Source organism: Sinohyriopsis cumingii, chromosome 1, assembly GCF_028554795.1.
Source record: "Sinohyriopsis cumingii isolate HCF-2022 chromosome 1, ASM2855479v2, whole genome shotgun sequence".
In the NCBI taxonomy this organism is placed as follows: domain Eukaryota; kingdom Metazoa; phylum Mollusca; class Bivalvia; order Unionida; family Unionidae; genus Sinohyriopsis; species Sinohyriopsis cumingii.
The window spans coordinates 115,758,667-115,775,561 of record NC_142961.1 but is presented as its reverse complement, the minus strand read 5'-3'; the positions used below and the strand labels follow the sequence as shown (position 1 = coordinate 115,775,561).

Below are 16,895 nucleotides of genomic sequence, written 5' to 3'. Positions count from 1 at the left end.
TGGAAATCCCGTTACATGAGAGCCACTCGCTTACGCAGAATGTGGTTGAGGGTTCAGACTAATGAACAGTATCAGAAGTATAAGGGACCCACCATTTAATAAAATAGTAAAGAATACCTTGTTGGGCAAGTGGATTTTAAGTCAGAGCAAGTTATTTTTGTAAAGCCACTTGCCCTGAGCCTGCATCTGAAAAAGAAATTTCTTTTATTACTGGTTAGAGTACTATGTTCATTGATGTGGCACTTGGACATAAGCTATAATATTAGAAATGAACATATATGCATCATAGAATCAAATCCATTGTTTCAGCCTTTGTTTTTTCATCGGGGTGGCTTGAGTCCGATTTATTTATACTGTGGTTCAAGATGGAGGCAGTAAACATGATTCACCTTGTCTGTCCATCTGATTTGTACATGTTCACTTGTACAACATATTGTACATATTCACTTGTACAATCTATTATTTATGTTAACTTGTACAACATGTGTTGCACACTAAGCAGGATCACTGTAACCTAATTTTAAGATTTATTTAAAAAGGTTGGTTTCTAAAAGTCATGTTTTGGGCAATCAATTCAATATATTTTCACCTTTTGTTGCCAAACTTTCTCTGAGGTTGCATCTTAGTGACAGACATGTCATGCACCAAAACTGGGTCACTGATGCCTACTTTACAGGATTAATGTTGAAACCTGTAAAAATTAAAAAAAATTATGCCATATTTAAATATGGAAGATTATTTTGACAGTTTTATTTATTTCTTTTTTATTGACTCATTACGTATGCAGTAATGGAACATGTATTTACATGTATTTGGGATCTAACCAGTAGTAATAAAATAATTTCCCATTTTTTATTCAGAGTTTTCAAGAAATTTGGCGATCATGGGTTTTTAAAAAATTTAGTGATCTGAATGCAGTCATTTCCAGTAAAACAAAAAGGTTTAAACGCAAAGGTTATTAAGAAAGAGCAATTTCAGACACTGAAGTAGTGAAAAAAATAATTCAGTTTCAACAGCCTTCTTGTCAGTGCTGTAACTTTCACACTACTACAACTCTTACCATGAAACATACTTTGTGGCTACATTATATTTGTATTTGTAATGCATACAAGCATGTACCTGTCTTCTGCTTTTCTGGATTTATTGAAGATTTGTTAAAAATCTTGCCACTAAACATGCATGAGGGTGCATGTCAGGATAAATGCATTTCACACCTCAAGAATATGTCCCTGTGACCTTTTTCCAAGATTTTAAGTATTTCCAAAGTACATTGTAGATGCATCTTCAGAGTAAATTGCATCACACTCCAAAACTGGGTTGTTGTGATCTACATTCCATGGTTTATTGAAGGAGGTATCTCATCTGCTTTAAACCAGATTTGAGTTAGACCCGAAGTTAGCTTTAAATTTTCTGTTGATCAAAAAAGAATGATACAAACATGGACTATAACTGTAAATGAATTGATCTAATTACAGCAACAGAGACGGCTAGATATGATTACCATCACCCATCCCGATAATCTGCTACCTGGGGAGGTGAAGAGAATCGTCTTTATCACAGCTCGTGTTCATCCTGGAGAAACGCCTGCCTCGTTTGTGTGCCAGGGTAAGGAACACTCGATATGGCCTTGTCTGATGGCAATGGCAATGCAAGTTTAGAGGATGCAGATATGTTCATGAATCGATGAGCTCTGGAAGCCCTTTCCCGTCTTACTCTCAGGAATGCTTCCATACCTAATAAAAACAGTGTCAAATTTTTATAATTTAATTTTGTTATGCCTCAACATGATGGGTACCTTTGTCCATCTGTCTGTAATCACACCTTGGTTAAGGTTTCTGTTTGGGTCATTTCAGGCATTGCTGGGGCATGCATGTCCACAAACATGTTTCTTGTTTATTGTGTATTTATTTATCATTCAAAAGTAAATGTGTTTTGTATCATAGATCATTGTCCCAAAAAATTTGTATCATCAGCAAATCTGACAATGCAAGAATAAAATTCTCCTTAATTGTGCTAAATGCACATAGCTGTCACATATTACACTTTAATAGAACTGATGTTAAGGAACCAGTCTATCTTTTTTTTAAAATCTTGCCTTGTGTTGATGTGACCATGTCCATCCATCTTGTCTGTCCTTTCATCTATTAGTATTTCCATTAACTAAGTTTTGTAGCACTTGCCTTCATCAAACATTGCATGTAAGTTGTTCTTGTTGAAAGCAAGGAGCCTTTTGAATTTGGAGTCAGAAGGTCAAGATTCCAGGTCATTGTGACTGAAAGGAGAAAATTAGCATGGTTTCAGCAGAATAGCATTATATCTTCATCACAGACCTGGACTAAACTTTTTGGATGGATTCCACTTTTGATAGATATAAAGGATATTTATTTTTTTTACATGAAAGAAAGGACATTTGGCTGTCAGGCTTGAAAGGCCAAAGGTCAAGGTCATAGGGGCAGAAAGAAGGAAAAATGATTCCACACAATAGCTAGGCTTATATACAAAATACCCTAACCAAACTTTATAAATGGCTTGTGTTTGAGATATTAGAAAGATACCTATTGTTTTGGGGATCAAATGTCGTGGTCACAGTGATTCTAAAAAAAAAGAAAAATTGTTTCTGAATGATAGGTTGAGTTCTAATCATTTACTGTAACCAAACTTTGTAAATGGCATGCATGTGAGATAAAGAAACGTCTATTAATTTTGGGCTTAAAAGGTCAGGATGATGGGGTCAGAAAAAAATTTCCACAAGTTTTGTACTATATGCCATGAATAAACTTTGTAGATGGAAGACACCTATTGATTTTGTCCTTTAAAAGTCAAAGATCAAGGTTAGAGAGATAACAAGAAGGAAAAATTTTCCACAAAAATATTGAAAGTTTTATGCCACGAACCATGACCTTAGCTTGTGGAGGTTTTGCAGTAATGGGGTCAATAGATGAAAGATCAAGATGACGGAGACTGAGAGTAGAAAATGGTTTCCACAACATAACTTTGGGGCCAAGTGTTCTAAGCTCTCATCATTATGGATCATTGCCATCTCACCTCTGGCTGCATGGGTTCGAGTCTTGCCCAATGTGGGTGCATAAGAAAGCTTGCCAGTAGCTTCTTGTGGGTAGGTGGTTCTTTCTGGGGTTGTCCTGGGTTCTTCCTCCACCATTTATATTGGCTGCCATGTATAGCCTATCTTGTGCTGAAAAATGACATTAAACCCTACAACAACAATAAAAACAACAACAATGAAATAGCTTCGTCTATGTCTTTTACCTGGATCAGATTTTGTGGCTGTCTTGCATTTGAGACAAGGAAAGAGCGTGCAGTATTGCTTGGTAGGTAGATTCCTTAGTGACAGTGACATAGCACACAAATTACACAAGTAAGGTCTTTTAGTATCTGACTGTCATGCCATTGAAAGAAGGTGTATAATGGATGCTTTATGGTTGTTTTACTATGTTTGAAATTTACCAGGAATAACCTTGCGGAATTTGCCTGATTTTATGCCTATCTCTTGTTACAGGATTAATTGATTTCTTGATCAGCAATCATCCAGTAGCAAAGACACTGAGAGAACATGTTGTCTTCAAAATTGTACCGATGTTGAATCCAGATGGTGTCTTCCTAGGAAACTACAGGTATAAACTATTCCATACTTGAGGGCCACATATTTTGACGGATAGATATAAAGTTCTTGATTTTTGGCATTTGGGTTGGTTACAGTACCTTTTCTTTTCTGCCAACGACACTTGAAATGTTATACCACGCCAAGGCTGTTGGAATACCTTGTGTCTTGCCCAAAAGGGGCACACACATTTATGGCAGCAGGCCCAGACTGGTCTGGCAGGGTTTGATTTAAATTTGCATACATATAGATTATCATATCCCATTATACAAGTTTGGCCATTTTTGGAAATGTGGACAGTTCACAGCTGTGTCAGAAATTTATGATGTGCATAAGCATGCATGTGCTCATTCATGGGCAATATCACAGACAGGAAAGATCACAAAATCGAGGATTTTTTATTTAAAGAAGAGCATGGGAACAATAGTCAACCCATTTTATTGCTCCTTTCTCACCATTTTCCTGAATACCTAAGATCCAAGTCAAGATGTTTTTGTAAATTTGCAAAATCGTTCTGCATTTTGACTGAACATGTTGTTCGAACCAGGGAAGATCAGAAGGAGGTGGAATTAAGTAATGTGCTTTGCTGCATATTTCCTGTAGGGATTGTATACTTGATTTTATTTGTAATTTTCTGCTTATGAAAGCATAATTTCATATGAACTTATGTTCATCTTAGCATCAATAGGGCATAATGGAGTTTAGTATATTTCTTTTTCTTTCTTTTTAAATATCAGAAATTAAGAAATTTTATCCCTGCTAATCCAATTGCAGAAGAGCTTATGCAACGGTCCTGCATTCTGTTGTAATTTATCTGTTGTATGTTGTCCATTAACATTGTTTGTTAACACTGCTGCTTCTAAACTAATAGAGGAAAGTTATGAAGCTTGGCATTCAGTTTTACCCATTGGTCTCATTTGTCCTAAATGAAAATGGTTCCACTTGGACTTTCAGTATGTCTACTGTTGTGGCTATCTGAGATATTTTTATTGCTGCTCTTTGGATGTATAGCAAACACTGGATTTTCACTTGAGCAAATAATATATGGATGGTCTTGAACAAACACAGCGCCAGTCTGATGTCCAACATGGCCTATGGCCACCATGGTCATCTTGAAAATATTGTTATCACTACCCCTGTTGATTGAATGGGCATGGCCATATTCAGGTTGTCTAGTTGATTCTAAATAAATATGGTTCTGATCTGGCCAACGATATGTCTGCCACGGCAGTCGTCTTGAAAAAAAATCTTGTTCTTGTTACTTAAACGGATGGTTGAATCAACATATGGTTTTCACTAAAACACTTATTGCTATGTATAGTTGGTAGTATTTGAAAATGGTTTCAGTATAATTTAACAAAATGGCCTTGTTATTGCTACTCCTCCTTAATGACTGATTGTAGTGAGAGTGCACCGAAGTATTTATTTTGCATCTTACTTAGTCTGATGGTGCCTACCCCATAAAGGCATTCACACTGTGAAACACTTCTAAATATCAGTGTCCTCATTCCTACTAAATGCAGTATGTATAAATAAAGGCAAGATGAGAAGCAAACAACACCAGGAACAGTAGCTGTTGTCTTTCATAGTGATTCTCCTCAAAAGTACTGGTAAATATTACCTATAGAGATGTTCGCAGGTTTAAACCCTGGCTGAGTCATACCGAAGACTTATACAAATATTACTAACAACTGTCTTGCTAGGCACTCAGCATTAAGAGGTTAGTATTAGGACTGGTCGACCTGGTGTCAAGACAGTGTGACTGGGTGGGGCATCGTGCTACATGTCTGCAGCACGATGCCTCGGTGCTAGACATCACTAAAAACTGCCACACTGCAGACATCGTAGCAATATGACTGAAAAATTGTTCAAGTTAGGTTAAAAATCCAAATCACATCCACACACCCACACATCCCTATAGAGATGTAAATAAAATCTTCTCTCTCAACCCATAATGCTTTTGAGACCTGTACAGACACAATAGGTGTACAGATTAGAGCCAAAGATACATTCCTTATTTTGGAGGCAAAAATGCAATCCACAGTTGCAATTGAATTGGTCAATAAAATCAAATAAACTGCCTAAATGAGTTCCAGCTGTTTAATTAATTAAAGTTTTATTGGATTAAACTTAATTCAGTTTTAATTTTAATTTTGGTCATTAAGTCTACATGAAAGAATAATGGATTGCATTAATATGTCCATATATCATTGTGACATCTGTGATTTGGTTTTATTTTTACCATTGCATACAGACAGTGTTTTCTGGTTTTTTCTTGAGACTAGAAAAGTGCCTTTTGAGATCTCCAAAGGGGTTGATGTGCGTGATGGAAAAAAAGCGACATCCAAATGATAATAAACTTTCTTTTCATGTAAGTCCATAGAAAATAATGATAAATTCAAGTTTGAATAAAAGAAAATTAACTTATCTTCTGAGCATTTAATACACTTACAAAGAAAAAATAGCAGGTAGACTGGCATTATCAGATATTGTCACCATTCACATACACATATATGTGCAAACACTCAATAATCACAACCATACTGGCATTAATTTAAAAAATACACCAAGTTTCAGTCTGTAGAACCAGTTGGATGGCAAATTATTCATTTAAGTAGATGCAGTCTTTGCACAAAGTAAAACTCATCAACCAGGAGTTCTGTAATTTATTTTTGTTGGGCTTTGCTTGATTTGCTGATAGGTAGTTGCATCCCCAATCGCCTTCAGAAATGAATCACACTTTAACAATGCTTTTTGTTTTATATATGAAATAAAATCGCACTTCAGAGAAACATTGCCACTGTTTACAGATTTGCCAATAATCTGTAATACAGAGGGCTTAAGCATTCTCATTCAAGGTAGTGACGTGTAATACCATTTGCTCTTCTACATGTGTCTAGCATATCTTTGATTTACCCTATAACTTAAAATGAATTGTGTTGTTCCACTTTGTGAACTTTACCTACATAAATTAGCACAGTGTGCTCCACCATAGCAGTCTTCAAAGGATTTAACTCATCACCCTAGCTGTTGTCAGACAAATTAAACACAATGTGAAATGGTGGTTGTTTGTATCTGACCTCTTTGCCTTCTAATTGCCTGTATGACAGTTAGCTGTATAAATTGACCCAAGTTAGTTTTACATAAGCTCTAATCAGGGCTGTTTACCATTTGTACATGCTTGCATGTTACAGATATTACTTCTCTACTAGACCTAGGTTGCAAATATCATATATATTATGTTGTTTACAAAATAAATGTCACTAGTCAGGTACACTATTACCTTGATTTTGGACAAAGGTCAGGTACAAAATACAGATTTACATAACATTTAATCATAGAGAAAGGCCAAAAATAATACAAATTAAATATAGATAACACTATTCATTCATCATGTCTGAACATATTTTTGTAATATATTGACAGGAAATGTTAATTTACACATTGGTTCATTATACTTAGGTTCATATTTTTTAAATCTGTGTTGGATAACCTTTGGTGGAAGTCATCATCAAAAGCAATGACTACTGGTGCCTAACTCTTGGTGTGGCCTGGGCCATGCACCTTATGCCAGTTGAATTTACACCACAAACAGCTTTCACATGCATCTGTCCTGCTAAAACCCAATGAATTAGGTAATCAGAGAAAACAGGAAAACCTAGAGAAACCGCATGAATCAGACTTTGCATTTGCCAGAACAGGAGATGGAATCCAGGATTGCAGAAGTGCAGCTATGATGTAAATCATGGCACTAATCAGGCTTTGGTTTATGATTTATTGGTGGCTGAAATGGGCTTTTTTCTGTTGCAGATGCTCTTTGATGGGATTTGATCTAAATCGGCACTGGCAGGAGCCCTCCCCCTGGGCCCATCCCACGCTGTATGCTACAAAAAACTATGTCGTGGAGCAAGACAGAGACGAGGTATTGTTAGAGTCTTTTATTATCCAAGTGAGAGAGCAGGAAGTAACATATACTAGCATCTTTAGTTTGTTTGCCAAACTTCTTTGTTCACTTTAGTCTACTATCAGCCTTGTGTCAGACTTTTTAATGACTTTTTTCAGGACGTTATCTACTATATGGGTACTTGATAGAACAGTTATGTTTTCAACATGGCTGTTAGACTTTACTACACTTTTCATGCAAAATGATGATGATATCGTATACAGAGGAGCACATCAAATGATGTGCATCAATGTTCCATGGAAATTAAGTGTTGTGTTCTCTTTATGTTCTATAGTGTGAACATAGATATGTAAGAGGAAGAAGTTCATTGCCTCGTTTCCATTTATATTTATCAAACCTGATGTATTTCTTATTAGTTACATTATTTTGAAAGTTTCTCCAGTGTGGTGAACATTTTCTTATCCATTATCAGGCATCTGTTATCAGGCATACATCATCAGGTATCTATTATTTAGGCTCGGCTAACGTTGGTACGTGAGAAAGCCTGCCAGTAGCTTCTCGTGGGTCGGTGGCTCTTCCCTGGGTTTTCCAGGGTTCTTCCTCCACCAGTTATACTGGCCGCCATATATAGTCCATCTTGTGCTGAAAAATGGCGTTAAACCCTACAACATCAACAACAACAACATCAGGCATCTATTATGATGCATCCTCCATTATCAGGCATCTATTATCAGGCATCCTTCATTATCAGGCGTCTATTATCAGGCATCCTCCATTATCCGGCATCCATTATCAGTCCACCATCATCAGGCATACATGGAAGTAAATATAGGAAGGCCACCTGATTGCATTACACATCAATATATTAACATTAGTTTTTGTTGGAGATAAAAAAAAACATCCGCTTTGGCACACACATACACACATATTTGCTGTTTCATTTTAGATAGTATTAATACAACAGAATAATGTTGCTTCTTGATTTCTTGAATCATATACATGGCTAGCTGCTATTTCTTATGTTTGAGCTTGGCTTAGCGACTTGATGGGATATATATATAATTTGTTTATATAGGTAGGTAGGTATTTAAGCTGGTATGCTCCTGATGCTAAAAATAATGAAAAATGTTTGAAGAAGACACAACCTGTAAAAAAAATTATGAGAGAAATAGACTGTTGTTTAGATTGGTGAATGAACACAATTGTAGCGGACATGGTAGACACAAAGTGGAACAGATAACATGGGCATAGATCAGTAGATGTAAACATGAATGAAGAAATAAATGAAGGGATGAACAGGAATGGATGAACCGGCAAAGAGTGAATGGATGGAGGGGAAGTTGGTGTACAGCTGGAGGAAAGAAATGATGAAGAGACAAACTTACAGAAGAATAAAAGATGGAAGGATGTAAAACAAATGTGTGAACAGATATATTCATCAGTGCATACATTAAAAAGTTACAGATGGCTAGAGTTAAAAAGAAAACACACAGAAAAAATGCATAGATGAGTGAATGGAACTTTTAACAGAATAATTCAATGGAAATACAAGTGAACTTTAATTTGATAGTATTTGTTCAAGCAAGAGAGTGATTAAAACGTCTATTAGACAAAAAACACTTAAATTAGATGGACGAGTATGCAACTAATTTTGAACCTATTTGTTTGTGCTGGATTAGGGGAAACCTAATGATGCCCATCAAATAAATTTTATAATGTTAGTTTATGAACACATTATATCAGAAACAGGTTATGTTGGTGTAGTATTTCCACCTTTATAATCATTTAGTTGCCTCTTTCATTTAAATGCCCATTTCTCTGCTTAGCTCCTCCCACTCAGCCCCTCTCCCAAGTCATCTCGTGTTAACTTGGACTAGTTTTGCAGTATCAATAGAGTCAATACAAACATTGCCTTTTTCTCAAAGCATTCATTACAGGCAGAACTTGCTTCGTCATAATTGGCATCATTATTATCAAGGTTTCAGCTGTGTAGGGTAAATAATGTCTTCCAATTTAGTGTTCTTTATGTCATAATGTTTGGCATCATTATTATCAAGGTTTCAGCTGTGCAGGATAAATAATGTCTTCCAATTTACTGTTCTTTATGTCATAATGTTTGGCATCATTATTATCAAGGTTTCAGCTGTGCAGGATAAATAACGTCTTCCAATTTACTGTTCTTTATGTCATAATGTTTGGCATCATTATTATCAAGGTTACAGCTATGCAGGGTAAATAATGTCTTCCAATTTAGTGTTCTTTATGTCATAATGTTTGGCATCATTATTATCAAGGTTACAGCTGTGCAGGGTAAATATTGCCTTCCAGTTTAGTTTCTATATGTCATAATGTTTGGCATCATTATTATCAAGGTTACAGACACGCAGGATAAATGTTGCCTTCCAGTTTAATGTTTTATATGTCATAATGTTTGGCATCATTATTATCAAGGTTACAGCCACGCAGGGTAAATATTGCCTTCCAATTTAGTGTTGTAATGTATAAGCAAATCAAATGATATCGAGGATATCCTTTGACTGATGTGCTAGTCAAAATCTTTGAACGAATGGTCGTATCCAGCAAATATGGGGATTTAAGGAATCTTGCTTGAGACGCAACTTAAAATATGATACATTATTGATACACATATCAACTTTAAGGTCTTGTCGTCTTTAGAAGGATTGTCAGTGGTAGGGTGCTGCTGTTTCGGATGTGTTGACATCCTGGTAATGTTTTTAGTATGCACATCACCAACAGACCTACCAGTATTCGTATCATCTGTTCTTATGCCATTCTTATCCTTGACATGATACTTCCAAGGAGATTTCTGGCTAATTGTCAGTTATTCTAATTGGACATTTTCAGGCTCTTCCATTTAAGCTGGACTCATCTTTTACACTGCATGAATGCTTTAAAAACATTTTATTACCAATTTCATGTCTTCACTTAATTTGAAAGACATTATTGTGGTGGCTTAAAAACAAAAGAAATAGTGTGATTTCCTCGTGCAGCAAAATCTTATGTAGAAGACTGGTCTGGCGGGGGGAGTGGAGTTGACTAATAACCTAACCCCTCACACTGTGCATCCTATAAATACAAAAGAACTGCTTTGACAACAGTTAGTGGCAAAAGAAAAATACTGAAAATACCTTTTTATCCCATCATAAATGAGACATTCTGAACTTTCACATGTACGATTTAATTACTCTTCTGATTGTTTAATTGCGACTTTTATGTGAAGTTTCTCTGTTGCTTGTATCTACTTGTATTGAGTTTGGATGCCTTCACTTCTGGTGTGTCATGTAGTAAATAAGCTACAATGATTGGTGGTTATTGTTTGCTCTGGACTGAAGCAAAGAATAATTGCCAATCAGAATAGGGTGGGTTATAAATTAGCAGATCTAACGCAAAGCATAGTGACTTAGAGCTAAAAATAGCCTACATGGATAGTATCTTAAACCCTATGGACAAACTATGTACATGGTTCCCATGCTACCGGGAAATCAGGAAAAAGTCTAGAGAAATTATAATTTTTTTCCCCACCGTGAAAAGTCCTGGAATTTCACAAATAATGTTGAAAGTTGGGAAAACCTGTGAATTTTCCGCCACCACTTGACGCCCAAAACAATCACGTAATTGAGTCGTAACTAAACTGATTGTGAGTTAAATTTATTGAGTTCTAACCAGAATATTTGGAGGATGCAGTATGGATTATTTGGGTGCTTGCAGTAAACATATATGCTGAGTCAATCCAAACACCCAGTGGATTAAATTCATCTAGTAGACATTTATTTTCAAAGTCAGCTCAATATCCGTATCTTTCCTTACATGGAAGGTATGAAAACCAGTCTAGCATTACAAGAGGCCAACATGGTGGCGGCAAAGCATAGCTGCTTTCCAGATGGCCTAGCAAACTTTAAACGTTGATAGATCGAGTGATTCGTGCATGAAATCGATATGAAAATTACTTATTTTCTCAGAAATTGTGAGTATTAAAATCATTATGTCTTTAATCTGCTGAAAGACAAGATAAAACCACATCATTGATGAAATGTGACCTGGTGCTCACGATTTGCATTGCTAGTCGCATGAGTATTGTACACAAATCTAACAACCCACTTTTTCAAATGTTGTATAGAAAAAAATATTAAATGAAAGTCATATACTGGTTGTAATAAGAATACAAAAACGATAGAACACAAAATTATCCATATTTATATATTCTGAGAACAACTTTTGGAGTATTGATGTATCATGTGATTACCACGTTGACATGTGATCTCTGCTTGATAAATCAGACTGGCCAGATTGCTGGTTTTAACAAAAAGTATCTGACTTTCATTTAATATGATTGAATTTCTGTACAACTACATTATAAAGGAGTTTGTTGTTGATATAACGTGACTATTGTACTTTCGATGTCCTTATTGAGATTTGTGAAGTCATGTGACTAGTAATGCAAATGGCAAGTTTTGGGTCAGGTTTCATCAACGCTGTAGTTTCGTCTTGTTTGACTGCGGATTAATGACATAACGATTATAATACTTGCCATTTCTGAGAAAATAAATAATTTTCCTATTGATTTCATGCAGGCATGAGTCGATATAATGTAAGTTTTAATTTTCTAGGCCCATTGGTAAGCAACTACGGTGGCGGCAAATTCCAAATTTTCAATATGCATTTGCAGTGACCCCACACCCCAACCTAAAGGTCCAAATATGATTAATAAGGTGGAAGTATTCGGAGGAAACTCGGATTGAAAAAAGGACTGCTAATCGTTTTAAGCCAAATTTGTAGTCCAAATTGTTGAATCTCAGAGCTGAAATGAGAAATTGTCGTCCCTTGTTTCACCACCATGTCGGCCAATTCTGCCCGTCGGGTAATTTTGTGCACCAATGCGTCATTTCTGCAAACAATGGATCACGTGTTATTTGTTGTAAAAAATTCATTTTGTATAAAGAAAGAAAGATTGTACTTTAATTAAGAAACTTTATATTGATAAAGTCTACAAAAATATCCTACACTTCGACTCGAAATGCATATGAAAATGTGATTTCTAAAGGTCATCATGAAGACCCACTTCATAACGTTCTTGAACCTGTAACCCAGAAAATCCTATTTACTATGTATCTGTTAGAGTCATACAAATAAATACATTTTATAAAAGATGGAAATGTATACCTTAAAAAAATCATGCATCTTAATCCAAGTTTCCAATTTTGCAAGAAGTTGTCCCACACGTACAAAATCGTCTGCTGCCCAACATGTCAGCTTGCCACTAGAAAGGGATTCTCACAAAATATCCCAGACTAAAGTCCGATTCTAAATTCTTGAGTCATTTTTCCTCATAAACAAGACGTAAACACATTACACCCTATTCATTGTTGTTTCTCTTCCACATAATAGCTTACATTTTTTATTATAAAATATTTAATTTTACTAATTTTTTTGCAAGATTGGTCTAGTTGGCTTAGTATCACTTGCATTTATTGACAATGTTACATTGAATTTTGTAAAACTAGCTATAAACCTGATCAAATTACTTGATTGAACTGCTGACAGATATAGTCCAAAGTAATGTATTTCATTTCTATAGTCCGATGGATAAACATTACATCTTTTCAAAGCTGTTCACAGAATTGGCAGACATATTGCAAGACATGAATACATGGTGGTAGTATCACGTGTGTCCAAAATTAATATTATTTTGAACCGAATATTGTAGTGACAATTGCCTCTTTTCAAATGATAAGCATTGCAGTATTTTATTTTTGTCAATCATTCGAATTCGGTATGCATTTTGCTTCAGTATTGGAGATGGAAACCTGAGGTGCGCATAAATGCCCAACAGCATTGTATATATTAAAAAATGATACGAGCTCCTGTTGATATTTCAGGACTGGTTTAACGAATTACAAGAAGACAAGTTGATTTTACAGAAAATTAAGTCCTTGTTTATACAACAGTATATAATTTTGAAGGTCTTTTGTCAAAATTTAAATCAACTCTTTTGAAAAAGTTTTTAAATGATGGATTTTTAACCAGATCGTCTTAAGGAGCTTAGGTTGTTTGAAAAATCTTGTTTGGGATTTTATTAGCACAGATAAATTTCATTGTTAAGCTCTCTTCTTTACAAGACAAGATTATAATTATTTGCGGTTATTGTTTTTTATATACTGTAATAGGAAATGTTACTTTCTATAAGATGCAAATATATATTGCTATAGAATTCTTTCGAATCAAAGGTTTGAAAGGAAACAAAACGTGATTTATATTCATTACATTTTTCTCACTTAGCAACATAACGCAGCAAAATAAAGTTAGAATTTTTATTCAGTACATTGAAAAGACTTTACATGCCAATTTATAGGAATATAATCAAACTTGTTACATAATCATTTTTTCTGACATGGGTATTTTTGGAGTGTCTTGAAAGAGAAACATCTTTAGATTTAGAAAATGCATGTTTTATAATCTAAGATGTCCTTTAATTCCATTCAGTAATGGTCATATGTGAACCTTGAAAAAAGTAATTTCACCCTGAAAAACCCTGGAAATGACCTGGAAATTTATCTTTAGAAAAGCATGGGAACCATGAATGTAACTTGGTGCCTAAGTTTCAGTATGCATATATAATTGAAAATGATATCCGGGGGATGAAACTACCTTAAGGCCGAATAGAAAGTCACCTTATTATACAACTGAAAGGGTCGTTACAATGTGATATATCTACTAATGGAAAAAGCAAAAGTAAATTTAATTTCTTTATTTCAATAATTTAGGCTACCTACCAATAATAGTTACAAAAAGGTCACTATATTTGAATGTAATGCACTTCTTATAGTATAACTGTCACATGTGAAGCATAGTTATTATACAGTTTATAAACTGTGGAGAGAATTTGTCAAAATATGGATAAGCACACCAGTGTTTATCTTAACATTTTGTTTCTCTGATATCTTGATAAATGTTAAAATATGCTTAGTGTTTGCCATGAACTCATTTATTTCTGGAGCCAAATTTACCAAAATACTCTTGGAAGAAATGTCACCTCATATCTGCTCATCTCGATACTAAGTTTATGGCCAGAACGTCTAAATATAGAAATGTCTAAAAGGAATGTGTGGTAATTCTACGTATAGATATTTCTCAACATTCCTTAACGACCTGTATTCTTTATAATCGATATAACTTGTTGACTGATTTACTTTTCCATGCCAATTTTTGGACATAGAATCTTTGCAGTGCCTGATAAAGTTAATATAAGAAACGTTTTTAATTACGCATATTTATTCACTAGAAAAAATCTCAACCTTAAGGAATTCCTCAACCATGGCCATATGAATTTAGTTTTAATTATTTGCCTTCAGATTTTTTTCTGAAGAATTTTTCCTTTTAAATAATTGAATGCTCCAGTGTCCTAAGTGATAATAGTGTCTTCCTCGGATGTGGGAGGTCACAGGTTCAAATCCCGACCTACAAAATCTAAAGAATAAAAAGCAAACTGGCTAATAATTATTCACTACTGAAGATTAAAGTAACTAATAATTATTCACTACTGAAGATTAAAGTAATTTGTGTAGGGAAAATTTAATTTATTATTGGTTCTTAACTGCATGTATTGATATGTGTATTGGTATATCGCAATTATCGATACATTGATGCATCAGTAAATCATTTCATGTAATCAGTCTGTGTCACTCAAGTATATATCATTGTTCTCTCTTGATAGATTACTCTCTACTGTGAGTACATCACTATTTCATTGTTTTTAAATTCTTTACCAGAATTTAACAATGTATTTCCAACAAGTTGATATCTTCATAAATTTTACGTCATTTCGATTTTATTAATTAGTTTGCAAAGAGTACATAAATGTATATCGTACATCCATGCACAAGCAGATATGTATGAAATATACTGTGACCACAACTGTAGAAGATGAGGCTTCACCAACCTGCTTCCATGCTTAAATCCACAGAAATAATTTAACCCAGATATTTATTGATTTGCTTATTTATTTATTCAACAGAATCAAATTTTTTCGCATAATTTAAGTAAAAGTACTTTCAAAAGTTTGATTTTGAACTTTGTAAATCTCCATTCATATAGTTTATGAATAAAATAGCAAAAACATATATAATCGGATTTATTAATATTTCCTAACCTAATCATGACTAAATACTGTTTTTTTTCTTCCAATTTTATTTTAGAAACTGAGAAATTTGTATTGTTTTTGTGAATCTTGAACAATTTTCTGAAGAGCAATGAGAAACAAATATCTTGATTGTTAATATAAAGCGCATTTATGGAATGAATCATAGTGAATGTTAGTATGGTCATGTAGGCACATTTTCTCATTCTAAATTAAATATTAACTATTGTTCTGAAATTTAGTACTAATATAGTTTAATCAAAGTCCATTCAGTCCTCATTATTGTAATCTTGGCACCTGAAGTGTCATGAAGAAACTTCCATAAGGACAGTGTGGACTTTTACAATGGCAGGCAGGTATTAAACTGGGTTAAAAAAGTAACACATTCGGTCAGATCGTCACAGAATATGCTAGTATGAATTTGTATTCAACATTTTTAGCTTTCATTGTGATATCTGATCACATGACAATCAGTCCAAATTTGTACTGGATCACACCTGTAGGTTGAGCTCGTCCAAAAATGTCCACATATTTTAACATTGAGTTTTACTCTGTGTTTTTTGTGGGCATTTAAAAAATGTCCATCCAAATGAATATGAATGTTTGAGGATCCAATTAAAGGGAATAATTGCCATTTAAAGATATGTACAATCAACTTCTAAAACTTTTTACTGAAATAGTTTCTATTGAATGCATACATGATCGATATGAATTTCACAGCAGTGTAATCTCTAATCTAAAAGGGTATATTTCTAGGTAAAATTGCATTTTTCAATGTTTAACTGACATTTATTCACATAATATCTTGATGTTAACAAGTGCCTATGATGTCATTGAGGTGCCAGTTTATCAGTACTGTAACATTTTATGATAGTTACAAGTCTATCAGTGAAATGGGTTTTTTAAAACAAATTTTAGGGTTATTAAGAAGGTGAAAGATGGTTGAAAGAGGGTGAAGCGAACATCTTTCTTTCTAAACCTTTTTCATTATTTATTGATTTCTAAAACTTTTTTTTTAGCTAAGAACATTCTAATAGAGATACATAGATACATAGATTAAGTTTAAAGTATTGCGAGTAAAAATAGAATTTAAATAAATACTAAGTGTTGAGGCAGATTTCTTCAGAAAGACAAGCCAGAAATATTCTATACTGGATAGTTGCGGGGGTCCTGTGTAAGTGCACATTGCTGCAGAGAATGGTTCTTAGTGAAAGTTA

The 16,895-nt window shown here is 34.4% G+C and overlaps 1 protein-coding gene across 3 annotated transcripts in view; it reads left to right on the top strand.

Moving 5' to 3' along the window:
* The window catches only part of LOC149807707 (cytosolic carboxypeptidase 6-like), a 147,565-nt gene that overhangs the window by 73,555 nt on the left and 57,115 nt on the right, over nt 1-16,895 (top strand). For all 3 annotated transcript variants that reach the window (XM_089969569.1, XM_089969562.1, XM_089969574.1), the window contains exons 6-8: nt 1,476-1,605; nt 3,518-3,632; nt 7,430-7,541. In XM_089969569.1, coding sequence (XP_089825695.1) covers nt 1,476-1,605; nt 3,518-3,632; nt 7,430-7,541 — 357 coding nt within the window. The remainder of the gene's footprint in view (nt 1-1,475; nt 1,606-3,517; nt 3,633-7,429; nt 7,542-16,895) is intronic.